This window comes from Microtus pennsylvanicus, chromosome 22 (genome assembly GCF_037038515.1).
Source record: "Microtus pennsylvanicus isolate mMicPen1 chromosome 22, mMicPen1.hap1, whole genome shotgun sequence".
NCBI classification, from domain to species: domain Eukaryota; kingdom Metazoa; phylum Chordata; class Mammalia; order Rodentia; family Cricetidae; genus Microtus; species Microtus pennsylvanicus.
This window is the reverse complement of record NC_134600.1, coordinates 4,385,854-4,413,593: the sequence shown is the minus strand read 5'-3', so window position 1 is coordinate 4,413,593 and position 27,740 is coordinate 4,385,854. Positions and strand designations below refer to the sequence as shown.

Here is a 27,740-nt window from a genome sequence, read left to right as displayed (position 1 = left end):
TTGGGTTCACCTTCTTATTTAGCTTCTCTAGGATCACAAACTATTGCTCAATGTCCTTTGTTTATAGCTAGAATCCACTTATGAGTGAGTACATACCATATTCATCTTTTTGGGTCTGGGTTATCTCACTCAATAACGTGTTTTCTATTTCCATCCATTTGCATGCAAAATTCAAGATGTCATTGTTTTTTTCCGCTGAGTAGAACTCTAAAGTGTGTATGTGCCACACTTTCTTATCCATTCTTCTATTGAGGGGCACCTAGGTTGTTTCCAGGTTCTGGCTATTACAAATAGTGCTGCTATGAACATACTTGAACAAATGCTTTTGTAGTATGATTGGACATCTCTTGGGTATATTCCCAAGAGTGGAATTGCTGGGTCCTGAGGTAGGTTCACTCCCAGTTTCCTGAGAAACCGCCACACTGATTTCCAAAGGGGTTGCACAAGTTTGCATTCCCACCAACAATGGATGAGTGTTCCCCTTACTCCACATCCTCTCCAGCATAGGCTATCATTGGTGTTTTTTATTTTAGCCATTCTGACAGGTATAAGATGGTATCTCAAAGATGTTTTGATTTGCATTTCCCTGATCGCTAAGGAGGTTGAACATGACCTTAAGTGTCTTTTGGCCATTTGAACTTCTATTGAGAATTCTCTGTTCAGTTCAGTACCTCATTTTTTAATTGGGTTAATTAGTTTTAATGTCTAGTTTCTTGAGTTCTTTATATATTTTGGAGATCAGATCTTTGTCTGATGTGGGGTTGATAAAGATCTTCTCCCATTCAGTAGGTTGCCATTTTGTCTGATTGACAGTGTCCTTTGCATTACAGAAGCTTCTCAGTTTCAGGAGGGCCCATTTATTCGTTGTTGCTCTTATTGTCTGTGCTACTGGGGTTATATGTAGGAAGTGGTCTCCTGTGCCCGTGTGTTGCATACTAGTTCCCACTTTCTCTTCTCTCAGGTTCAGTGTGGTCAGATTTATATTGAGGTCTTTAGTCCATTTGGACTTGAGTTTTGTGCATGGTGATAGATATGGATCTATTTTCATTCTTCTACATGTTGAAATCCAGTTATGCCAGCACCATTTATTAAAGATGCTTTCTTTCTTCTATTGTATAATTTTAGCTCCTTTGTCGAAAATCAGGTGTTCATAGGTTTGTGGGTTAATATCCGGGTCTTCGATTCAATCCCATTGATCTACTTCTCTGTTTTTATGCCAATACCAAGCTGTTTTCATTACTGTAGCTCTGTAATAGAGTTTGAAGTCAGGAATGGTAATGCCTCCGGAAGTACTTTTATTGTATAGAATTGTTTTGGCTATCCTGTTTTTTTTGTTTTTCCATATAATGTCGATTATTGTTCTCTCAAGGTCTATGAAGAATTTTGTTGGGATTTTGATGGGGATTGCATTGAATCTATAGATTGCTTTTGGTATAATTGCCATTTTTACTATGTTGATCCTCCCAATCCAAGATCAAGGAAGATCCTTCCATTTTCTGGTATCCTCTTCAATTTCTTTCTTCAAAGATTTAAAGTTCTTGTCAAATAGATCTTTTACTTCCTTGGTTAGAGTTACCCCAAGATATTTTATGCTATTTGTGGCTATCTTGAAAGGTAATGCTTCTCTGCTTCTTTATCCTTTGTGTATAGGAGGGCAACTGATTTTTTGGAGTTGATCTTGTATCCTGCCACATTACTAAAGGTGTTTATCAGTTGAAGGAGTTCTTTGGTAGAGTTTTTGGGGTTGCTCATGTACACTATCATATCATCTGCAAGTAACGAAAGTTTAACTTCTTCCTTTCCAATTTGAATCCCCTTGATCTCCTTATGTTGTCTTATTGCTATTGCTAGAACTTCAACCACTATATTGAAGAGGTATGGAGAGAGAGGACAGCCTTGTCTTGTTCCTGATTTTAGTGGAATGGCTTTGAGTTTCTCTCCATTTAAGTTGATGTTAGCTGTTGGCTTGCTGTATATAGCTTTTTATTATATTTAGGTATGAACCTTGTATCCCTAATCTTTCCAAAACCTTTATCATAAAGGGGTATTGAATTTTGTCAAATGCTTTTTCAGCATCTAATGAAATGATCATATGTTTTTTTTCTTTAAGTTTATTTATATGATGGATTACATTGATAGATTTGAGTATGTTGAACCAGCCCTGCATCTCTGGGATGAAGCCTACTTGATCATAATGTATATTTTTTTGATGTGTTCTTGGATTCAGTTTGCCAGTATTTTATTGAGAATTTTTGCGTCGATGTTCATGAGTGAGATTGGCCTGTAATTCTCTTTCTTGGTTGAGTCTTTGTGTGGTTTTGGTATCAGGGTAACTGTAGCTTCATAAAAGGAATTTGGCAATGACTCTTCTGTTTCTAGTTTGTGAAATACATTAAGGAGTATAGGTATTAGCTCTTCTTGGAAGTTCTGGTAGAATTCTGCCTTGAAACCATCTGGTCCTGGGCTTTTTTTTTTGTAGGGAGGTTTTCGATAACAGCTTCTAATTCTTCGCGACTTACAGGTCTATTTAAATTGTTCACCTGGTCTTGATTTAATTTTGGTATATGGTACTTATCTAAAAAAATCCATTTCTTTTACATTTTCCAATTTTGTGGCATACAGGCTTTTGTAGTAAGATCTAATGATTCTCTGAATTTCCTCTGTATCTGTGGTTATGTCTGCCTTTTCATTTCTGATCTTATTAACTTGCATGTTTTGTCTCTGCCATTTGATTAGTTTGGATAGGGGTTTATCAGTCTTGTTGATTTTCTCCAGGAACCAGCTTTTTGTTTCATTGATTCTTTGGATTGTTTTCTGTGTTTCTATTTTGTTGATTTCAGTCCTCAGTCTGATTATTTCCAGTCTTCTACTCCTGGGTGAGTCTGCTTCTTTTTTTTTCTAGAGCTTTCATGTGTGCTATTAAGTCTCTAATGTGTGATCTCTCCGTTTTCTGTATGTGGGCACTTAGTGCTATGAACTTTCCTCTTAGCACTGCTTCCATAGTGTCCCATAGGTTTGAGTATGTTGTGTCTTTATTTTCATTGAATTCAAGGAAGACTTCAATTTCTTTCTTTATTTCTTCTTTGACCCAGGGGTGGTTCAGTAGTTGACTGTTCAGTTTCCATGAGTTTGTAGGCTTTCTGGGGGTAGAATTGTTGTTGAATTCTAACTTTATTCCATGGTGATCCAATGATAGTACACAGGTGGTTACTACAATTTCTTTGTATTTATGGATGTTTGCTTTGTTACCAATTACGAGATCAATTTTTGAGAAGGTTCTATGAGATGCTGAGAATAAGTTATATTCTCTTCTGTTTGGGTGGAATGTTCTATAGATGTCTGTTAAGTCCATTTGGTTCATTACATCTGTTCTCTTATTTCTCTGTTAAGTTTCTGTCTGATTGACCTGTCCATTGGTAAGAGCGGAGTGTTGAAATCTCCTACTATTAGAGTGTGGGGTTTGATGTATTCTTTGAGTTCTAGTAATGTTTCTTTTACATATGTGGGTGCTTTTATATTAGGGGTGTAGATATTCAGGATTGAGACTTCCACCTGATGAATTGTTCCTGTTATGAAAATAAAGTGTCCTTCTCCATCTCTTCTGATTGATATTAGTTTGAAGTCAATTTTGTTAGATATTAGTATAGTCATACCCGCTTGTTTCTTTGGACCATTTGATTGGAAAACCTTTTCCCAACCCTTTACTCTGAGGTAGTGTCTGTCTTTGAGGTTGAAGTGTGTTTCTTGTAAACAGCAGAATGTTGGATCCTGTTTTCGTATCCATTCTCTTAACCTGTGCCTTCTTATAGGTGAATTGAGTCCATTGATATTAAGTGATATTAATGACCAGTGGTTGCTAACTCCGGTTATTTTTTGGTGGTAGTGTTTGTGTGTTTCCCTTCTTTGAGTTGTGCTGGTGGAGGGTTGTTAGATGCCTGTGTTATTATGGGTGTTGTTTGCTTCTTTGGTTTGTGGCTTTCCTTCTAGTATTTTCTGTAAGGCTGGGTTTGTGGCTATGTATTGTTTAAATCTGTTTTTGTCCTGGAATATCTTGTTTTCTCCATCAATGGTGAATGCAAGCTTTGCTTGGCATAGTAGTCTGGGCTTGCATCCATGGTCTCTTAGTGTCTGTACCACATCTATCCAAGAGCCTTCTGGCTTTCATGGTTTCCGTTGAGAAGTCAGGTGTAATTCTGATAGGTTTCCCTTTATGTGTTACTTGACCTTTTTCCCTTGTAGCTCTTAATATTCTTCTTTATTCTGTATGTTTTGTGTTTTGATTATTATATGGCAAGGGGATTTGATCCAGTCTATTTGGTGTTCTGTATGCTTCTTGTACCTTCATAGGAATATCCTTCTTTAGGTTGGGAAAGTTTTCTTCTATAATTTTGTTGAATATATTTTCTGGGCCTTTGAGTTGTAATTCTTCTTCTACCCCTATTATTCTTAGGTTTGGTCTTTTCACGGTGTCCCAGATTTCCTAGACGTTTTGTGTTAAGAATTTGTTGGATTTGTTATTTTCTTTAATCAATGAGTTTATTTCCTCTATAGTATCTTCGGTGTCTGAGATTCTTTCTTATGCTTGTCTCTGAAGTTCCTGCTTGATTACCCAGATTTTCCATATCCAGCCTTCCCTCGGTTTGTGTTTTCTTCCTTACCTCCATTTCATTTTTCAAGTCTTGAACTGTTTCCATTACCTGTTTGATTGCTTTATCTTGATTTTCTTGGGTATCTTTGAGAGATTTATTCATTTCTTCTACCTTTTTGTCTTCTCCATACACAGCGCTGAACTGACACCATCAAGTGGTGCAGCCTCGCTGTGAAAATATAACAAATGGTAAATGGGAAGGCGGCATGCAGTTACATTTTGGTACAATCCACAGGGGAAAAAAATCAGGTCACAGACAGCATTAATGTGGAAGCCACTGTGTTGCTCTGAATGTTCCCAGCCTCCACAAACTCATAAGGGCTGGCACTATTGTGTGTGGCTTTGTTTGATGGGTATGGCCTTGTTGGAGGAAGTGTGTCACTGTGGGGGAGGGCTTTGAGGTTTCCTATGCTCGGGATACCAAGTGTCTCCAGCCGACTTCCTGTGGCCTGCATGTAGCCAGCACATCTCCCTGTTTGCCACCATGCTCCCCACCATGATAATGGACAGAACCTCTGAAACTAAGCCGCCCCAATTACATGTTTTCCTTATAAGAAGAGTTGCGGTGGATGTAGTGTCTCTTCACAGCAATACAAACTCTAATTAAGACAGCCCTAAACCCAACATCACCAGAATAAACTCAGGAGAACGGTGGCTAGCCTACGAAAGAACCAAAAAAAAAAACCTACCATTCACAGTAACTTAGGGTTAGTCCCATTTCTTAAGTTCTCTTGACAGTGCAAGTCTCTCGCTTCTTTCTCAATAAAACTAGCGAAGGGCTGGCTGGCCACATAGTGCTGCAGTTTCAGCACGCAGGAGTTTAACTCCCACATTCCCAAGGAAGGAAAAGGACAACATTCTTTGGCCCAGCGGGGAGCAGTACTCCGGGCAGCAGAAAGAATCCTTGAAGTGAAGATATTGCAAGGCAGCAGGCAGAGCTGGCACGGGAAGTGCAGAGAGGGAGAGAGGAAAAGAGCAGAGGGTAAACTCTTACAGGTTTTGCTGCTCTAAACGGGAACAGATTTTCCTCTGAAGGAATCACTCTGGGCATGGACTGATAAATCTTGGCCAGGATGTTAACCTCTTTGGAACAGGAAAGATAACTAATAACATCCGCCTTCCACAAAATCAGAAGCCATGCATCTCAAGGATGCTTAGCAGACAGTAGGACTGTAGCATTCAGTGTGTGTGTGTGTGTGTGTGTGTGTGTGTGTGTGTGTGAGGGCACACGGGTAGGTCAGACAACAACTTTTGGGAATTAGTTCTCACTGTCCACATTGTTGGGGCAGAGTCTCTCTGGTTGCTCTCTGGCCCACAAGCTCCTATTCTCATCCCTGACTTCCTCATCGCTGTAGCACAAACACCATCACCAGGCTTTGAGGGCTTTGCTTGTGGCCTTCACTAGCCATGACTGTAAGTGTTAAATAAACACACACACAGAATTTTTTCTTGGAAACTTGTTCCTTGTCCCGCCAATACTGTTTAGCAGATTTGAGAAACCAGGCATTTAGTCTGTGTAGCTCGAGAAACAGGAGAAGTGAAAAGTAAAAGGTTACGTCAGTTGCTTGTGTTCCAACCAACAATTGCTTTGTTTCCTTTAGGACAAGTGTCTCACGGAACCCAGCTGCCTTTGAACTTACCGTGTTGCCGCCAAGCACGACCCTGGACTACTCCTCTACCTCCACGGGCCAGAATTGCACATGGTGCCCACCACACCTGGTTCTGAACTCTGTGCACACGAGGTAGGCACGCCATCCGCGGAGATCCAGCACCAGCTTACCCAATATGTCTAATTCTGTTAGATGCTGACTGAAGTAACTTCCGACACAGAACCCCAGTCTCTGTCCTCCAGTTTGCTGTTCAGAGAACTCTGTATGTGGTGGTTCATAGAGAGACGACATACAGAATGCACAGTAGGATTCCGAGATCTATACGTGGTGGTTCATAGAGACGACATACAGAATGCACAGATAGGATTCCGAGATCTATACGTGGTGGTTCATAGAGAGACGACATACAGAATGCACAGTAGGATTCCGAGATCTATACGTGGTGGTTCATAGAGAGACGACATACAGAATGCACAGTAGTATTCCGAGTCTATACGTGGTGGTTCATAGAGAGACGACATACAGAATGCACAGTAGGATTCCGAGATCTATACGTGGTGGTTCATAGAGAGACGACATACAGAATGCACAGTAGGATTCCGAGATCTATACGTGGTGGTTCATAGAGAGACGACATACAGAATGCACAGTAGTATTCCGAGTCTATACGTGGTGGTTCATAGAGAGACGACATACAGAATGCACAGTAGGATTCCGAGATCTATACGTGGTGGTTCATAGAGAGACGACATACAGAATGCACAGTAGGATTCCGAGATCTATACGTGGTGGTTCATAGAGAGACTAAATACAGAATGCACAGTAGGATTCCGAGATCTATACGTGGTGGTTCATAGAGAGACGACATACAGAATGCACAGATAGGATTCCGAGATCTATACGTGGTGGTTCATAGAGAGACGACATACAGAATGCACAGTAGGATTCCGAGATCTATACGTGGTGGTTCATAGAGAGACGACATACAGAATGCACAGATAGGATTCCGAGATCTATACGTGGTGGTTCATAGAGAGACGACATACAGAATGCACAGTAGGATTCCGAGATCTATACGTGGTGGTTCATAGAGAGACGACATACAGAATGCACAGTAGGATTCCGAGATCTATACGTGGTGGTTCATAGAGAGACGACATACAGAATGCACAGTAGGATTCCGAGATCTATACGTGGTGGTTCATAGAGAGACGACATACAGAATGCATAGATAGGATTCCGAGATCTATACGTGGTGGTTCATAGAGAAACGACATACAGAATGCACAGTAGGATTCCGAGTCTATACGTGGTGGTTCATAGAGAGACGACATACAGAATGCACAGTAGGATTCCGAGATCTATACGTGGTGGTTCATAGAGAGACGACATACAGAATGCACAGTAGGATTCCGAGATCTATACGTGGTGGTTCATAGAGAGACGACATACAGAATGCATAGATAGGATTCCGAGATCTATACGTGGTGGTTCATAGAGAAACGACATACAGAATGCACAGTAGGATTCCGAGTCTATACGTGGTGGTTCATAGAGAGACGACATACAGAATGCACAGTAGGATTCCGAGACCTAAATTTATCAGTCATCAATAGTTAGCCTCATCATTATTACTCAGTGGCATGAAATGAAATTTTTTAGAAGGTAAAATCTCAGTTGTTAGAATAGAATGTATGGGGCTGGAGAGACGGCTCCACAGTTAAGAGCATTGTCTGTTCTTCCAGTGTCCCAGGTTCAATTCCCAGCACCCGCATGGCAGCTCACAACTGTCTGTAACCCCAGTTCTAGAGGACCTGACACCCTCACACAGACACACCTGCAGGCAAAACACCAGCGAACACACACACAAACAAAATTTTAAAAAGGATTTATTTATATATAGATATATACAGAATACAAGATGCATTTCCTAATTATATACAAATTCTGCTTCTCAGAAAGTTGAATATGCAGTATAAAGAGGGGTAAGAACTCCTAAAAAAGTCTCCGTTGTATTTTAACCTTTCAATCTCAACACTGGACTAGTTCTAGAATCAATCATACGTTACAGCATTTCCACAAAAGCTCTTTTTATTGAAACAGTATATCTAGCAAATGTTTTGATCTGAGATTCAACAACATGCAATGACGTAAAATATCTTGAAACTTTATCAACCCTTTATTTCAAATGTCCAGCTTCCGCAATCTGGAGTTGTCTGGGAGTGCCCTACACTGGGATGCACATGTTACTGTGTGAACATGATAAGATGACCGCTTCTCTCCACTGGGAAGCCAGATGCACTGACTCTTTTTCCTTGGAGTGCTGGGCTTTGAATTAAGCGCAGGCCCAAGGCTCACACTCTAAAACTAACATACTCACAAATGAATGTGAAATGAATCGACTCATTGTCTTCCTACCATAAAAGCATCTTAATTAGTTGTGTTAGGTGTTGGCTGTAAGTAATTACATCACTGTAAGAATACAAATCTGCTTCTCCTTTAGTAAGCTCCCTCCTTTACTGTGTATTTGGACAGCAATGACACTGTCCAGAAATGCAGGAACCATTCCCTGCAGAGACTGTATGTTCACGTATGTTCATACTTGAACTGTAAGGCTGAGGATATAGCTCATTGGTAGAGCACTTGCTTGCTTAGCATGGTACCAGACCTGGGTTCGATAGACTGCACAAGAAAATAAGTAGATAAAACAGGTCTTCTCGTGCTGATTCTCAGCAGTGGACTCTGCAATGCCTCGAGGACAACATCTGAGTAGTAATCACATACTACAGCATCTATCTCCTCGAGGACAACATCTGAGTAGTAATCACATACTACAGCATCTGTCTATCTCCTCGAGGACAACACATCTGTCTCCCACACAGGAGCTTAGCAGACACTGTCTCAGAGACTCTGTCCGTTTCAGCACTGGGAATAATTTTCTGTAGAACGCTGAAGGGAATGGTAACACTGCAAATATTCCAGAGATGAGAGCAGTGTTTTGGTTTCTAAAGGCTTGTGGCTCGAATCTGGGGCCTTGTGCATACAGTAATCAGGCACTCTACAGCTGAGCCCCCCACTCCAGCCTCAACGCTACGGCTGTGAGGACAGTGGCAGTGGTGACAGCACCATCTGGTCCGCGGCTTATATGACACAGTAGGTGTACAGAAGCCTCTGCGCCATGGCCGTGTTCCCGCTGCTCTGGTAAATGAGAGACATGTTGTAGGCAATGTCTCTCCGAAGGTCTAACTGGTCAGCTTCTATGCCCTAGGAGAAAAGACAATGAGTATTTCATTTCCATCTGTCAACCATGACAGTATTATGACAAGCTTCTGTAATTTTCCAAAATGACTTAAAATCATATAATACTAAAAACAGAATACCTTGGACCTACAGACCTACACTGATTCAGGAGTATAGTCACGGTTTTGTCAAATGTCTAAGCAACTGAAAAGTCTTACCAGTCACAGTAGAACAGACCAATTCTGAGTCAGTAAATGGCACCACAAGCGGTCGGGAGCCCCACTGAGAGCTTGTCAAGAGTTCCTAGCAGGGGTCTGAAAACTTGGGCAGTTCCCTTGCGGTATTCAAAGTTCACTTTCACTGATGGAGGCCAAAATAAATGCTGCTGCTCACAGTGTGTGTGTCAAACTTTAAAAACTATGTTGACAGTGGCCTCTGTCTGTGTGAGGAGGCTGGGCAAGCATGGCAGCCCGAGGTCAGACCTCCAGGACTCGCCTCTGCAGTGCACAGCGGCCCACAACAGACAGATGGCAAGGCCCAACGCGAGGCTGGTCTCGGGACTCCACACACACGCTTTGGTATACATGCGCTTGCAATCACATGAACCCCCACATACAAAAAAGGGTTGTTTGGTTGTTCTCATGAAACGGGTTGTTGTGGAACTCAGAATTGAACAGTATACACTGATACTCGGGATTCACAACCGGCAGCTCCTACCGGAAGACACAGGAACTACCTCTGCATAACTGAAAAGGGTGCCAAAGGTCACAACCGCATGTGCACAGGGTCAGACGGTTGTTGATCAGACCACAAGGCCAGGATGCCACAGTCTCCTGCTGCTAAGCCTAAATATAAATACATTACAGAAAAAAAAACTTGAGACAAGATATTTCTGTGGCCCGAGATGGCCTTTGGCTTGAGATCTTGTTTGATTTCCCATGAGACTGTTGATATGTATCACTACACCTGACCCCAAACATAAATTGTACTATATACACTGTCTAGACCTGCAGATTACAGAGCAGAGTGTGGAAGGAAGCCATGTGCACGTTACCTCTACCACGAGCGGGGGGAGCGCCAGAGCCTTCTGGTAATAGTGGATTGCAAGGTGAGTCAGTCCCAGCTGATGAAGGCCACGGCCCAAATTGTAGAAGGATTCCTGGCAAGGCCCACGTATGCTGAGGTATCGATTAAGGAAGGAGAAGCCCTACCGAAAAGGAAAGGACGGTTGAGCACGTTCACCCAAGGGCAGCACACTGAAGAAGTCCGCGCATGTCAGAGTCTGGTTATACACCACCAACGTGCCGTTGACGCAGGGAATCATGCTACAGACAAGGGGGACCTCATAAAACTGAAAAGCCTCTGCATAGCTGTACATCTGACGGAAGAGTAACATCTAGAATATACAAAAAAGAAAGTCAAAAGACACACATCACCCATTCAAAACCTGAGTCTAGGACCTGAACAGAGAGTTCTCAAAAGAAAAGAAGAATGGCCAAGAGATAACCCATCACAAAAAATGAGAGGATGTAAGAAAAAAAGAGACCCTCCATTCACTACTGGAGGACTGGAAACTTGCGCATCCGCTATGGAAATCAGTGTGTAGAAGTCTCAAGCTAAAAATAAAACCTCCCATGCGCTCTAGCTACTGCTCCACAGATGACTGCTGCTCAGAAAAGCTGGGGATGGGCACAACCTAAACGCCCTACGACGACAAGTGATGAAGAAATGACACATACACGATAGAATGCTACTCGGCTGTAAAGAAAATGGAACCGGGACCTCTGCAGGTCAGTGTATGGACCCAGAAAGGATCTTAGTGAGGTAACCCAGACCCAAAGACAAGCACCGCGTGTTCTCTCGTACTGGAGGCTCCTAACTCCACATCCTGGAGCAACTACAGAAATTGGGAAATAAAGTGAGGCCACTGCTAGACGAGGGGACGGCGGTGAGAAGAGAGGAGGGATAAACGGCAGGGCACCGGCGATCTGACCAGGGAGATACAGGAGGGGAGAGGACCACAGGGCACCGGCGATCTGACCAGGGAGATACAGGAGGGGAGAGGGAAGAGACCAACAGGGCACCGGCGATCTGACCAGGGAGATACAGGAGGGGAGAGGGGAGAGGACCAACAGGGCACCGGCGATCTGACCAGGGAGATACAGGAGGGGAGAGGAAAGAGGACCACAGGGCACCGGCGATCTGACCAGGGAGATACAGGAGGGGAGAGGGGAGAGGACCACAGGGCACCGGCGATCTGACCAGGGAGATACAGGAGGGGAGAGGGGAGAGGACCAACAGGGCACCGGCGATCTGACCAGGGAGATACAGGAGGGGAGAGGAAAGAGGACCACAGGGCACCGGCGATCTGACCAGGGAGATACAGGAGGGGAGAGGACCACAGGGCACCGGCGATCTGACCAGGGAGATACAGGAGGGGAGAGGACCAACAGGGCACCGGTGAAAGAGCCACAAGAAAACACACTACCATCTGCCTTTTAAAACAACTGTAATGCATGTAATTCTCTCTATATAGAATTTTAATGGACTTATCTGGTCTGCCTTCAAAGGGCCAAAGACTAAAAACCCCGATAACCAGATAAGAAGTCCTCCTTTGAGCTGTCGGCCCAGACTACTCAGGAGAGTCCCAAAGCATACAGCCTATTGCTGCTGCCCGCGGTTGACCCCAAAATGGAAGGACAGTCCCTATTGGTAAAGACACCATGTACTTGAGAAACAGGCCTTGACACCCTGAGCTGGAAGACCACTGTCCCCTCCCTGAGGACTGGGTTTCATGGCACCAGAAGGCACCATGCAAGCTTCCAAAGGAGAGAGGCAACCACCATTCCTACGGCTATGATGTTACGAATCATATTAATGTCCACCAAGGCTTGAGAACCCTGAAGGGGCACACCTCGGTCGTCACTCCCCGCTCTCTACCTGACAAGAGGAAAGCCATGCCCGGTACTGGAAACCTAGCCAGCTACTCATTGCTATTAGAGGAGGATCTACAACCACTCCTTTAGTAAGCCAGCACGATTCCTAACCAGATGAGTCGTCTTCCCGCTTCGTCAAGGAGCATTTTCTTTGCAACAGACAGAGACCACTAGGAAAAACCTCCACCAATTAAAATGCAGAGTGGAGCCCAGTCCCAGTGAAAACACTACCAAGGTTCAGGGAACATTGTGGAAGGGCAAGGTGAAAGACTGTAAGTTCTCCAATTTAACCGCTGGCTTCTACAACACACACACACACACACACACACACACACGCACACGCGTGTGTGTGGCTTCACCTGCACAGATGTGAGCAGGCACACAAAACTAATCAAATGAGTCCTTAGGACCTCAGACAGGAGCCTCCAGAGAGCATAAAAGGACCCAATTCAAAATCCTGTAGATTGTACTATAGCCACTGTGATCTTACTGCACATGGTCACTACCCTAAATCCTGCAGATTCTCCTACAGCTGCAGCGATCTTACTGCACACGGTCACTACCCTAAATCCTGCAGATTCTCCTACAGCTGTAGCGATCTTACTGCACATGCTCACTACCTGCTGGAAATCAGCCTTCATCCTCAGTGTGACATTATACTGAGTCCCATGAGTCCAGGGCACAGGAATCAGTACTGAGCGTTCCCAACACTTTTATCAAGCAGGCATTACTTTTGAAATAGGTTTTCCGAAAGGCATTACACACATGCACTCGTGCGGGAGTCTACTGAGTTACCTGCACAGTCAGAGCGTGTCTCTTGAGCACATACTTCTGAGACGCCATGTGAATGAAGGTGAGGCCGATGCAGAGGTTGTACAGAGGCTCGCTGGGATAGGCACGGAAGGCTTGCACATACTGCCCTGGAGTGAGAGTGAGGTCAGACCATGACATGGTGACAACAGAGCTCCCACTTCCTCATCGCTCACATGTTTTTAAATGTATGCAGACCCTAACATCATCAGCTTAAACCTTACAGCAATGTACACCACTATTAGAAGTATCCTCGTAAGTATATCTTGATGATAGAGTAACTTGAGCCAAGATAGACATTTCTACATAGAATAATACTTCTAAAATAATTTAGCAGTATGATAATCTATGACCTTAAATCTGTTTTCAAAGTAAAGGGAGAATGTGTGTGGTGTGTGACGGTGTTCATGTGGGCATGCGCATGTGTGCACACGGTTGCCAGGTGATGACTTCTAACCCTAAGCAGGAATACCTGCTGACCTTAGACCTACCTGACCTCTAAAGAAAAATAACAAAACGTTCTCATGATTACTATTTGTACTTAGAAGCACTCTTACATAGCAGACTTTGTTTTAAAGATTTCTTTTTATATTAATTCACTGAATGTCCAAAATAATCTCTACGATAGGTTCTTACGTCTAAGGACTGCTCTGCATGGGAAAGAGGCTATTTGATTTGAAACCCAGACAGCTCTGCTCCAGAGCAGAAGCCTGGCCCTTGACCCCATGCCGACAATCAGGTGTCAGCACACTTACCAAGTGCATGTTTGAAGCTCCCAGATACAAATGCGTTGTGTCCATTTAGAACGCACAGAGCATGATTTTCTGGGTTTTTCAGCATCAGACGGAGGCAGAAGCGATGATGTCTTACGTCTTGGGAGTGCATGGTGACTTGATTGAAGATATTCCATAGCTGGGGTTTGTTGACATTTTCCATCACCATCACCCTGCAACAGCAGCACGGAAACAAGAGGGAAAGAATGTAGAAATCAGCAAGTTTAATACAAACCTTAGCTGCTGTCCACCAGTAAGGAAAAGCAAAGCTTCTTATGAGAGATCTTGTTCCCTAGAAAATACTGCTTAAGGGAGCATTTATCTTGTTTTTGATGTTAAAAACATCTCTTAATGTAAAACGTCTAGCAGCTTGCTGTACCTGCCTTCCAGCTTCCTGTCGCTAGAGAACCATAAGCAGTAACTGATAAACACAGCGCTCCAGGCACTGTGAAAGGCTTTAGATACGATAAGCCATTTAACCCTAACGACAGTAGGATGCCCTTTTATAAATGGGATCCTGGAAGGAGATGTTAAACCACTAGCCTAATGTCACAAACCAGGAAATGTCAGGGGGCCCCGAACCTGAGAACTCCAGCTGTAAAGTTCATCTAAGAATGAGCAGTGAACTGAGCCACGGGCCACAGGAGCATTGGGAACAAAACAGCTTATTAATTTCTGATGCAGGAGCCTAAGTCAAGTAAGTACACAGGTGGTGTCGGAAAACAGACTTAAAATACGACGGAGGGGTGGAGATAGCTCAGTGGTTAAGCGCACCATCAGCTTTGGCAGAGAATCAAGTTCCCAGCACCCACATGCTGGCTGCCAGCCATGTGTAACTCCAGTTCCAGGGGATCTGGTGCCCTCTTCTGAGCTCCATGAGCTCCTGCACAGTGGTGCACAGACATACACTCAGGCACACACACATACACATGAATATTTCTGAAATATGATTTAAGACTGGAAAGTCACCTGATATAGTCATACGCCTTTCTGAAATTTTTGTCCAGAATAGCAGCAGATAGACCGAAGTACTCCAGCTCCTTCCGCTTCTGCCTGTCATCATAGAAGGAGTAGTACTCCAGTGAGGAGTCCACGAGCAGTTCGGCTTCCTGGAACCGGGCTAAGTCACTCAAGGTGTAGATGGCCTTCAAGAGAAGGTTCCACCAGTCATCTTTGGGCAAGACACTCGTGAGCACAGCAAATATTGCTAGAACGAGACAAGGGAAACCAATCAGGACATGTCAGCTGCAGAAACAGCAGTCCTGAGTCCTAACCTGCTGATAACCCGACAAAGACGAGAAGAATGGCTGCTTGTGTAGACTCCTTCAGTCCTGTGTCCCTCGGTTCTGAATGACCAACAACCTAGCATGGCAGTCAACTCTCATGACTGCAGTCACTAACCCCACATGCCGTTGCTGGTCTCAGCTCAGATGCACGCTGCCCTTGGGGGAATGAGCATCTTCTCCGTGGATGCCCACGGTCTTCTAAGTAAACAGAGTGCACACAGCCTTCTGATCTTTGGAAAGTGACTGCCACACTGTACAGATTTGGGTTTTCTTGGTCTTTTTCAAATCTCAATTTTCTCTGCCTTAAAATTTCACTTTGCCTTTAACATCTTTTTCATTTGTCCATTTATATTAGTCTCCTTTAAAAAATTACATTAAAAAATAGCAAGGCAGACACGGTAGCGCACACCTGTAAGTCTCAGCACTCAGGATGATGAAGTGGGAGGGCGCTAAGAGTTTAAGGCCAGCCTGAGCTGCGTGGCAAGTTTAAGACAAGCCAAAGCAATTTACAAGGAGGGAGAGCAGGGAGGAAGGAGGAAAGGCAAACAGAGAAAGAAAAAAAGAGAGTAAGAGGGAAGAAGAGAAGAGTGGGGGAGGGGAGAAGAGGGGACAAAGGACTTGGGATGGTGAACGCAGCTCAGTAGCAGAGGGCTTGCCTAGCATGTGTTGGTCCCTCAGTTCAATCCCTAACACTGAAAAAGAAAAACGGATGGAGGGGGAGAGGAAAAGAAAGGCAAAAAGATTTGTATTGTCTGAGCTACCAACTATTCTTCTGGTAATCTGTTAAACAATGAAAACATGGACAGATCTATATATGAAGATGCTTACTCTACAGTACTATCCATACACCAGAATATAAAGAAATAACCTGATACAGTATAGACTGCTATCCAGTGGACTAGTGTGCATTCTCCACACCAGCTACAGAGAGAGCAAACTAACCTATGAAAATTCTATGTGAAAATACAGAGTGCAGAGCTGCATGCAGGATGAGAGGACCTTTGGTAGAACCTGCCCAGCATGTGCAAGGCCCGGGTTGACCCCAGCCCTACACAGCTGCATGTTACATAAAGACATCCAGTCAGATGCCATCACCACTAAGATGAAATTAGTAATCTTACCAAACTAAGAAAAGCCAGCAGACCTGAAATGAGGAAGGAAAAAGCTAGGTTTTACATGCAGAAAAATAATTTAGGGAAACATGTCCAAACTACATGCCACGAGAAGCTTCTGGAATAAACCCAGAATCCACGAACTGAGGAGACAGCAGGGCTCACAAGCAGCTAGAGCCTAGGTCGTGGGCATCTGAGCGCTCCTGACTCCATCTTCTTGGACTCCAGTGCTGGTCCTAACAGTTAGTCAATGCTGTGTTAGCTAAAATGCAGTCGCCCCAGACTGCCGTCTCCGGTCTCTAACGGTCTTTCTCTGCGTAACCACTGCACTCAACACCCCAGCACTGTATGTCTTTAAAGTCCCGTGACTTGGAGGGACGCTGACATTCACCTGCAGAGAGTTCCTGTGATCGCTACCTTTGTCATAAAAGGATTTAACACAACAGAAGCAATGTGATCACAGTCACGGGACATCTAATCTTCACAGGATAATTTTCTTCGTAAAAGGTCCAAACTGTTTCACTTTATGTTTTTCAGAGAAGCATCCAGTGGATATTTTGCTTTTAATATTTAAAAGTATCTGCAGTTGTCTTCTAACAATGAGTTGGTTATTCCTGGCAGACTGAGATTACAATTTTCATTTCCTCTAGGTGGTTATCAGGCTTTACCTCAGTCTTTTTCAATTCAGTCAAGTTTTATGTAAAACAAATGAAGCAATTACCTTTTGCATCATAATTTGATGTTTCCTGCTCATTGTTGTCTGATATTTTATCTCTTGACACTTTAATAAGGTAGAGATGCCTTTCTCCAGATTTGGAACTGGATATCAAACAAACTTGGGCTCTGTTCATTGCGACCTGAATAAAAGATGATGAGCTGCTTCTTAGTAAGATTGACGACCCACAAGTACCACAAACCAGGCTGAAAGCACGCCAGCAAATGACTCCACATTTTAAATGCCTACAAGTAGAATGAATTGATCTATTTTTCTTATCAAAGGAATTTCTGTCAGTACAGAAACATTATCAGGGGACACTGTCAGTTCACTATGACGTGCAGAGCAGGAGAGGGAGAGGAAATGCATGTCGCTTCCCTGCGAAAAAAGACTCACAACACCTTAAATCCCAGCACTTGGGAGGCAGAGGCAAGAGTTCAAGGCCAGCCTGGTCTACAGAGCAAGTTCCAGGACAGGCTCCAAAGCTACACGGAGAAACCCTGTCTCAAAAACAACAACGACAACAAAAAAAAAGACCCAGAATGGATGTGCAAACATACACAACATTTTCACAAAATGACCCATTTTAGTACATACATACATACATGCATACATACTACTGTCTATGGGGCTAATTAATAATCGGTAATTCTTGAGTTCCCTTATTTCAAGATAAGTTAACTTAAAGGTTTTTTCAGTCTTTCTACAATCAAGCTTATATTACCAATCTTGGGGCTGGATATGGCTCAATAGGAGAGTACTTACCTAACACATGCAAGGCTCTGGAGTAAATCCCTGTTATAAAAGAATTTCTAGTCTTATATCACTAATTTCTAAGTTTTGTATTCACCAGCTTTTCCCTTTAAACTGTTTAATACAGAGGGACGATTACAAAGCTGTCATTCTGTTTAAACATTTTTAAAGTGAGCATTCTGAATGTTCCCCACCTTCAGAAGCATGGCCAGCATGGTTAGTAAGGTGTCCAGGTAACCGTACATTTTCCCTTGAGAGAATAACAGCGTAGACCGGTGAAGCAGCAGCTTCAGTTCCTAGAGAAGCAAGCACACGACAGGGACTGCTGAGATGAAGCTGACGAAAATGGTTTTATTTGAAGAAATAAGGTTGTTTTTTTTAGAAACTAGACTCTACGAACATTTGTTTTATGATAAAATCAAAACCTATTACGTTAGAAGCTATAATTTATACTTAATAAAAATGACTAAAACGTAAGGCTAAACTGTTTTTCAAAACCACTCAGTTTGGAGGCTAGGGAAATGGAGACCCCAGAACCCAGCACGGGGCACAGAGGCAGAAGCTCGCTGGCCAGCCATAGCAATGAGAGCTTCACGTTTAGTGAGACTGTGTCAACACACACACGTATGTGGGGAGACCTAGGAAAGATACCTGACATCTGCCTCTGACCTCCAAACACGCACATCCACACTACTACATACAACACACATGTCATCTGCCTGACCTCCAAACACGCACATCCACACTACTACATACAACACACATGTCATCTGCCTCTGACCTCCAAACACGCACATCCACACTACTACATACAACACACGTCATCTGCCTCTGACCTCCAAACACGCACATCCACACTACTACATACAACACACGTCATCTGCCTCTGACCTCCAAACACGCACATCCACACTACTACATACAACACACGTCATCTGCCTCTGACCTCCAAACACGCACATCCACACTACTACATACAACACACGTCATCTGCCTCTGACCTCCAAACACGCACATCCACACTACTACATACAACACACGTCATCTGCCTCTGACCTCCAAACACGCACATCCACACTACTACATACAACACACGTCATCTGCCTCTGACCTCCAAACACGCACATTCACACTACTACATACAACACACGTCATCTGCCTCTGACCTCCAAACACACACATTCACACTACTACATACAACACACGTCATCTGCCTCTGACCTCCAAACACGCACATTCACACTATTACATACAACACACGTCATCTGCCTCTGACCTCCAAACACGCACATCCACACTACTACATACAACACACGTCATCTGCCTCTGACCTCCAAACACGCACACACTACTACATACAACACACGTGTCATCTGCCTGACCTCCAAACACGCATCCACACTACTACATACAACACATGTCATCTGCCTGACCTCCAAGCAGACACACACTCATGCTACTAGTACATACAACACACATGTCAAAACAAACAAATCCCACTAAATGAACACACTAAACAATAGCTGTAAAAACCGAGGCAGAGGCTCTTGAGCTGAGCGAACCGAGCAGAAAGCCCAGAGGCGTGACCGACCTGCTGTGCGGCATTCGCATCCTGGGCTAACGTGTCCGGGTCATACATCGGCTCCAGAGCTTCCAGGGCTTTCTCAGGACGACCCAGCTGCTGCTGGAGGATGGAAAGTGAGATTCTTGCATCCAAGTGGAGTGGGGCCAGATCAACCACTTTGCTATAGCTCTCGGCAGCACGCTCCATGTAGCCCAAGGCCTTCAAACATTCTAGGATGGTAAAATAAAGATGTTTAATTCTCAAGTTGTAAACTGGACAAAACTATTGCTTTTCAAATTTAATTAGTAATTTATTTTCTTTTATTTTACTTTCTGAGACAGAGTCTCACTATGTAGTATAGACTGATCTCAAATTTGCAACCTTCTCGCCCCAGCCTCCGAGCCTGAGTACCCATTCACAAAAGAACTGTTAGAGCAACAGAAGAAAACTATAATATGAATATATATTATTTGTACTTATTTTTCCTTGTCTAAAAATTTATTATTATAATTTATTTATTATAAACGGTATACCACGACTATAGCCTCCCTCCTACTCTGTTAACTGATCGATCAACTGGCCATTCTACTGATCTCTTCCCTGGTGGTAAAGATCAAAGCCAGAGCCTTATGCATACAAGGCAAGCACTCTATGGAGTGAGCTAAACGCCAGGCCTGGCCTCAGAACTAAACTGCCTCAAGGATGTAGTCAGAGTCTAGATTCAACTTGATGAGTCTTTCCTGACTGGGTGCTGTTTTTAGCAATCCCCATGTCCTCACTGGCATTTTGAATGTTATATAGTAACAAACACGCCGGTCATACCACAGGAAACATCTTAACATGCCGACTTGCTTGTTACGGCACAGTGACTGCTGACAGCATTAACTGTCTATTATCTTAGATTAGGATTTTATAAAATCCAGGGTACTGGCAACAGTAAGCTAGCTCCCTCCTCTCACACGGCATCATGAGCCCATGGAGAGGTGACTCCCCAATCCTCACCTCTCTCTGCTCCCCCATAACCAGTTCACTCACACTGTTACTGGGTTCCCTAGTTTTGGAGACCCCCAATATCAACCACCTCCCACTTTCCCATTCCACTCAACAGGAGTCCTCAGCAGGAAATCCCTCACCATCCACCCCGCTCCGTCATCTGGACTCGGAGGCACGCTCTGAGAAGTCTTTCTTCTCTCCTGTCCTCTCTGTTCTAGCAGCTCCACCACATCTCCTCAGATGACCTCCAAAGTGTCCTCCTCAAATGTCTCCTGGCCACTGCGGCCGGCTAACTCTCGAGAACCAACTAGAACGGAAGCATGAATGGACCGTCATGACGGCATCTCCTGCTTGTCGTCGCAGTTAGCTCACGCGACACCACAGCTATCAAATCCTTCAATGGGCTTCCCTGATGTTTAGATGACCAAAGCTTTAATTCCCACTGCAACTCAGCTGACTGACACAATTCACTAACTTCAAGCTGCATGGCTTCAAAATGGAAAAAGCAGTGATCAACATGATCAGGATGAGAGAAGATTTCCAAGCGCCTACTGCTGATCACGGGGCAGCCCCAGTGCACCACGGCTCCTTTACAAACCCCACAACGGTGGCTTGGTTTAAAGGAATTATCACATTCATGTCTACTCTTCAAAATAGAAAAATGTTCTCCTTTTTGCTTGTTTGTTTTTGGTTTTAGAGACAAGGTTTCTCTGTAGCTTTGGAGCCTGTCCTGGAACTAGCTCTTGTAGACCAGGCTGGCCTCGAACTCACAGAGATCTGCCTGCCTCTGCCTCCCAAGTGCTGGGATTAAGAGGCATGTGCCACCACCACTTGGCGAAAAAATGTTCTCTTAATAATGAGATTTTTCCTAGATTCCACCTGTGATATAAGCTGTGTTCTTAGAGGCCAACTATTTCTTCTCTAGTTACAGAGGACTTGCTTCTCTCAATACTTGTTACAGCTTTCAAACATTAAATGAAAACTGTTCTGTTGATGTCTTTTTGTTTGTTTTTCTTTTGGGGTTTTGTTTTGCTTGTCTGTTTGTTTGAGACAGGGTCTCACGATGTAGACCAGGCTGGCCTCAAACGCAGAGAAGTCCGCCTGCCTTTGTTCCCCAGCCTTTAATCTTTTTTACTTAGGACATCCTAGCAGATTATCTTCTATTTTTGTATGTCTAGGAGATCTGGTTGCTTTCTTAAGTGGTTTTCTCTACTCTGAATAACTTATTTTCGGACTATTATGGATTTAATCACAATAAAATAAAATGATTAATAGGTTAATCTTGAGTACGGGGGCTCAAATAGCATGGAAAAGCACATCAACTATTTTCTCTCCGAATAACATTAAACATACATTTATAAAAACTAAAAATAATGTTGTTTGATGGGGGAGTGTCATATATCAATCTGTTGATTTCATTGGTTAAGCAATAAAGAAACTGCTAGGCCCATTGGATAGGCCCACCCTTAGGTGGGTGGAGTAAACAGAACAGAATGCCTGGGAGGCAGAGACAGGCGGATCTCTGAGAGTTCAAAGACAGCCTGGTCTACAGATATACGCTCAAAAAGCAAAAAGTTAACCTAGGAATGTCACATCTTAGATTCTTAAGCGCCTAGTGATTTAAAGGCACAAATCAAAAGTGCTCCTGGATAGTAAAAAATTGCAGATTCACAATAGGACAGATTCAGACCACTAAATGAGTCACACTGTTGGATGAATGTACGTAGGCTTGGGAGAGAGAAGAAAAAGAATATAGAGAATAAAGTTAATGGTTTAAAAAGAAAAAAGTAAAAGTAAAGTCTTTAAAGAGACAGAGTACAGATAGTTATAGATATAAATAAAAATAAGCCGCGTAAAGATGGAAAATTCACAGAGAGTCTGGATTATGTACATTGTGTTTTCTTTAAAATTTTTGACTGTGAAGGAGCTAAGTACAGAGAGACATTTCATTATATGGGCTGCCAAGTGGAAACAGAATGGATATAAGGGTATTACGATTTTGAAATTTGGATCTAAGGACATGATGCTTTGGAAAGGAGTTTCTTATTTTGTTTTCACAGAGGATGAGACCCTGTTCATTTCTTCTATTCCGATTTGGTATGATGGACCACGTCCTCCTGAAGGTTTGCTGTGAACATCTTCAGAAAATTGCTTTGCTCAACTGCCAACTGAGATGAAACTAGCACACAGGTTATACCATGAAAGACCTAATTAACGACGCCCCCATTCAGCAGGAAGCAGTTTGGAGAGAAAAAACTGCGCCCATGTTCCCAAATATGGTTTATAAAACGTTCTTTTACATTTAAAGGGGGAAATGATATAGGTATGAATAATTTGCATTGGTATGGATTTTACAGTCAATTTTGTTATATGTATATGTATTTCTGATCTTGAATAAGGTGTTGTGATTGTGTAGTTCATTTTTAAAATGTAATGTATAATAGGAAATAGAGGTTACTAATGGATAATCATCGAAATTAGTAAAGCTTGTAGTCATGTTAGATTTTCTAGATATATATAGATATATTTTGGATAGACATTCTTCATGTCTCTCAAAGATTACAGAATAGGACATTTAATGTTTTAATTACTGAGGACTTTTCATGACAATGAGACACTCTGCTCCTGGCAGCACCAATCTACTTCAAGAAGAAGATGGGCATCGAAGAGGATCCTTATGGAGTTTGATAGCCATTTGGGCAAGAAACTGCTCTTGCCTGGACTATTGCATAAACTGGACACAGAGAACCCGCAGAGAGAGGACTGCTGAACTTGCCTAAAGGTGAGATGATCTTTCGGGGTTCCTGATTCATGAAAGAGTCTGCAAGACATTCTGCAGGACACAACAGATAGTGACTGAACTGACTTTGAATTTTCCTGCTTTATGGAAATGTCTGCTGGATACCATGGGCCTGAAGGCTGAAGATGGATGCCCCAACGGTACAGAGGAACTTTGGGTGATTGTCCAGGCAGCGAGATGTCTCTGTCATTTCTAGAGTTTTAAAAGTTGCTTTTTTCTTGTTTGTTTATGTAGTATTGTATCTTTCTGGAGTCTTTGATGGAGTTAAGAATAGTTAGTTATAGTTATAGTTTTCCTTAGTTATGATAAAGATTATTGTAATTTTTACTTGATAACTGTTTTGCTATATGTAATTTTGCTATGTTAAAGTTAAAGCCTTTCTTTTTTGTTTAAACAGAAAAAGGGGAAGTGATGGGGGAGTGTCATATATCAATCTGTTGATTTCATTGGTTAAGCAATAAAGAAACTGCTAGGCCCATTGGATAGGCCCACCCTTAGGTGGGTGGAGTAAACAGAACAGAATGCCGGGAGGAAGAGGAAGTGAGCTCAGACTCGACAGCTCTCCTCTCCAGAGCAGACGCAGGAGAGACGCCATGCTACCTGCTCCAGGGAAGATGCACGCTATGAAGCTCCGACCCAGGATGGACTTAGGCTAGAATCTTCCCGGTAAGCGCACCTAGAGGCGCTACACAGATGATTAGAAATGGGCTAAATTAATATGTGAGAATTAGCCTAGAAGAGGCTAGATAGGAATGGGTCAAAGCAGTGTTTAAATGAATACAGTGTCTGTGTAATTATTTCGGGGCTTAAGCTAGCCGAGCTGGCGGCTGGGGTGTTGGGGGACGCAGCCCCGCCGCCACCCTATTACTACAGTTGTTCCTATCTGATAATACAGTTCTATAATTCGTGATTACGGCAAGTGAAGGACAGGTGTTTAAGGGGCATGTCAGCTTTCTTACGTTATCACCCTCGGATTTCCCGTAAAGTCAACGTCACTAGGCAAATTTACTGTCCTCTAGAGAGAACACTGTGGCTTTGATGTCACCCACGTCAGGAGCGGTGGCTCAAGGGTGCTGACACTTGGTAATCTAGCAAGACGACCGCAGTACAAACCAGTCTCCCAGCTACACAAACTCGGAACTACAGGCATGGATATTCTACGTTATAATGTACCGTGCTGGGAATGGAGGCTGAAGCAGCTTCCTCCACAGCTGAAGTGTTACCTGCATGCCGAAGCCAAACCACTGCAAGGTTGTATCTTTCGGAGCAGACCAGCGCGCTGAGCAGGGGAAGTGCAGAATTGTATTCACCCACGTCCAGAAAAGCTTCAGCCACATCCAGATAGAGGTCACCCATATCTTCAGGATTCTGTTCCACCAGTGTTGTCAAGAGAGGCTAAACGCCAAATAAAACCAGAGGTTAAACACTCATTGTAAATAACCACGTTATCAGCTACATGACATAAGCCAAAAAAGCAGCGAGGACTAACAAAAACAGCTTACTGCTCATTTCTCTGTTTTTGTTAAAAAGATCCAGACTCCTCACTCATCCCTGCATGGGCCTATTAAAGGGCCAGCGGCCAGGAAGTGAGCTCACTGGGGAGTGCGTTCTCTAAACAGCCCATCAAGTCTGTGCCTTGGGCTCCCTGCAATTTCGGGAGTCTGAAGAGCCACTCCCTCGGCTCCTACTCAGCACCTTCTCAGGGGATCCCTACGGCCTTCTCCCATTCCTCCATTCTGTAGATTTCTTTTTCTTTAGAACACTTTTCACCACCCGATAACTTACATATTTTATGAATGTATTTAATCTCTTATAACAAATGATCTACCAGAGAAGGGAAGGTTTGTTTTACTTAATACCTTATCCAAAGGTCAACAAAGCAGATGCTCAATACATTTTTTATTCAATGAAATACTTGTTCTAAAGTCAGAAACAGAGAGCAGATATGGCAATTATAGACTGCCTAGGGGCTAACCACAACTTCTAATCTTGTTCTCATTTTAAAAGAAAATTATTCCAGGGCTGGAGAAATGGCTCAGCTGTTAAGAGCACTGACTGCTCTTCTAGAGGACCTGAGGTCAATTCCCAGCACCCACATGGCAGCTCACAATTGTCTGAAAATCCAGTTCCAGGGGATCTGACACCTTCAGACCAATGTACATAATATAAAGATAAATAAATCATAAAAAATTTAAAAAAAATAAAATTATTCCAAGTCCAATTCCAAAACGCTCTGCTTTTATGAGTTCTTCCTATGGAAGTAATGTGACATTTACCGTGCCCTCCCCGTCACTAAGAAATGTGAAAATCTAAGGTCTCGTTGTAATTTCTAGTCATCTGACGGAGACCGTGGGCTCGACAGGAAGGATCTTACAGCGCTCTGCGGAGGGTGTGGCCCCCGTGCTACTTACGTTGAGCGGCTCGAGGATGTTGAGATGCACCAGGCAGACCATCAGCTTCACCGTGATGTCTATGGGCACACTCTCAGGGATAGAACAGGTGACGGTCTCAGCAGCTGGGGACCAACAGACAAGGCACTCATTCCTACCTGCAAGCTCGCATGCAAAGCCACCTAAGGCAGCTTCAGCCTGTACACAAGATGCCGTTTCCACAGCTCTAGGGGAGACCCAGTCAGTGCTCACTCTCAACAGCACGGTCAGCGGCTTCTTACCTCTTCCAGATGTCTGTGTCTGTACTCATCCCGCCTTCTTCCTGGTATCGACTTAGCCCAGACATAAAAATTCCCATACCTTTTACCAGACTCCAGAGGATTAAAAGATAAAAAATGACCAGGATGTATGAAACCTCTCTTTTTAAATTGAGTTCAAAAGCTTCACTTTAGACTTTACTCTAGAGAGGTTATAAAAAGGGTCACTTTTCTGCTTTCTAAAACTTTATTATAGCAAGACAACTTTTAAAGTTCCAGGAAATTAAAGGACTTCTAATCTATATTTGTTTCATATTTACTTCAAATTACAAGTCAGTTTGCTTCCATTTCCTAAACTGCATACTAATTAATAGTAGGCTCAAATGTAAGTTACTGGCAAATTAAGTAATCTCATCTGTTTTACAGAATTTGCCATTAATTAATAGTCTGAGTTACCCAGTCCAGTCATAGGAACATGGTTTCACTGTGAGACTGTAGTTATGGGTAAGCAACATCATACCTAGCCCCCAAAATATAATTTTTAGAAGAAAGAAAGTATAAACCAAAAAGCATGGCTGATCTAGGCATGGTGACACAATTCTGGTACCTGGAGTTTGAGGCTAGCAAGAGCTACATAGCAAGAACCTGTCTTATATAAATAAAGACAGAAAAAAGAAAATAAAGGAAAAAGGGAGAAGGAAGGAAGGAAAAAGATTAAGAATGACTGTAAACTCTTTTTCTTCTAATGATAAATAGGAGCTGAATATGGTGATGCACAACGCCCAGCATCTGAAGACTGAGGCAGGAGGATTGCCATGAGTTTGAGGCCAGCCAGGACTACATGGTAAGTTTCATGTTAGGCTACAGAGTAAGATCCGAAGCAAAAAAGAGCCAAAAAACCAAACAAACGAAATGTCAAGTTCAAGTGAACCTATTAATAAAAACCTTCAAAACATTTTTTAAATGGCTTGCAAACGAAGGGCTAGCAGTATATGTCAGTGCAGAATGCTTGCCCTTCATGCACAAGGCTCTGGGCTTGAGCCTTAGCATTGCAAAAAGGGGGAAAAGATTCCATAAAAGCCAATATAAGAAAACCGAATCCTGCCGTGCACACTCTCTGAGAACATAACCAAGGAGACCCACACCTAATAAGAGAGCTATGCTCATGTCCTACGTGAAATTAACTACAACCTTTATTCTCTTCTGAGGTGCCTTCTTCCAAAGTTTCCTTTTCTAGGATAATTCCAGAAAAATCTGTAATTACCTAAAGAAATTTTAAAAAAGAGAAATAAAAGTTATATATAAAAAACCTTTTTGTGAATATTTATTTCAAGTAGTTCTTACAACATAAAATGGTATTAAGAAGAAGAACCTTTTTAAAATGAGAAATCCTAGCTGTAGAACACTGACATCATCATATCACACCGACTACAACCAAAGATGCATCAGTTCGACAGCAAACTGACCTGCTTTCTCCAGCAGGAGTTGCTCCGCTGAGTCCCGCTACCACTGAGTGCAGACACCTTGGGCTTTACAGCGGCAATAGCACTTACCATATAATTACATTTTATACTTCACACATAATCCACTTAGTTTAAATGCATACTTTAGTAAATAATTAAAATGACAAGATGCTAATTTCAAAGCATTTCTGCAACATAAGCACAGTTTTAAACCTAGAAGAGATGCACGAGAACGTTCCTACCTCCAAAGCCTTGTCATACTGCTTGTTGGAAATATACAGTTCAGCTGCTATGTTCACATCCTCCATGGAGACTAAGCCTTGGTGTTTTGAGAAAGCTTCTTCAATTATGTTTATAGCTGAAGTGCTGTCGTTGGCTTCGTAGTAACTC

The 27,740-nt window shown here is 43.0% G+C and overlaps 1 protein-coding gene across 2 annotated transcripts in view; it reads right to left on the bottom strand.

The window, feature by feature from the left end:
* Window positions 1–8,130: 8,130 nt before the first annotated feature.
* Gtf3c3 (general transcription factor IIIC subunit 3) overlaps window positions 8,131–27,740 on the bottom strand; it is a 33,284-nt gene continuing 13,674 nt past the window's right edge. Inside the window, exons 7-19 of one of the 2 annotated variants that reach the window (XR_012908802.1) lie at window positions 27,593–27,740; window positions 27,079–27,151; window positions 25,652–25,755; window positions 24,464–24,635; window positions 19,475–19,677; window positions 18,078–18,179; window positions 17,137–17,272; window positions 14,987–15,224; window positions 14,000–14,190; window positions 13,230–13,354; window positions 10,553–10,705; window positions 9,124–9,522; window positions 8,131–9,023 (exon numbers count right to left, since the gene is read on the bottom strand). Coding sequence is in view for 1 of the 2 variants with exons in the window: in XM_075955906.1 (XP_075812021.1) it covers window positions 9,400–9,522; window positions 10,553–10,705; window positions 13,230–13,354; window positions 14,000–14,190; window positions 14,987–15,224; window positions 17,137–17,272; window positions 18,078–18,179; window positions 19,475–19,677; window positions 24,464–24,635; window positions 25,652–25,755; window positions 27,079–27,151; window positions 27,593–27,740 (1,768 nt within the window). In the remaining variant the exon portion in view is untranslated. Of the gene's footprint in view, window positions 9,523–10,552; window positions 10,706–13,229; window positions 13,355–13,999; window positions 14,191–14,986; window positions 15,225–17,136; window positions 17,273–18,077; window positions 18,180–19,474; window positions 19,678–24,463; window positions 24,636–25,651; window positions 25,756–27,078; window positions 27,152–27,592 lie in introns of both variants that reach the window. The other variant, XM_075955906.1, reaches the window with a different exon arrangement.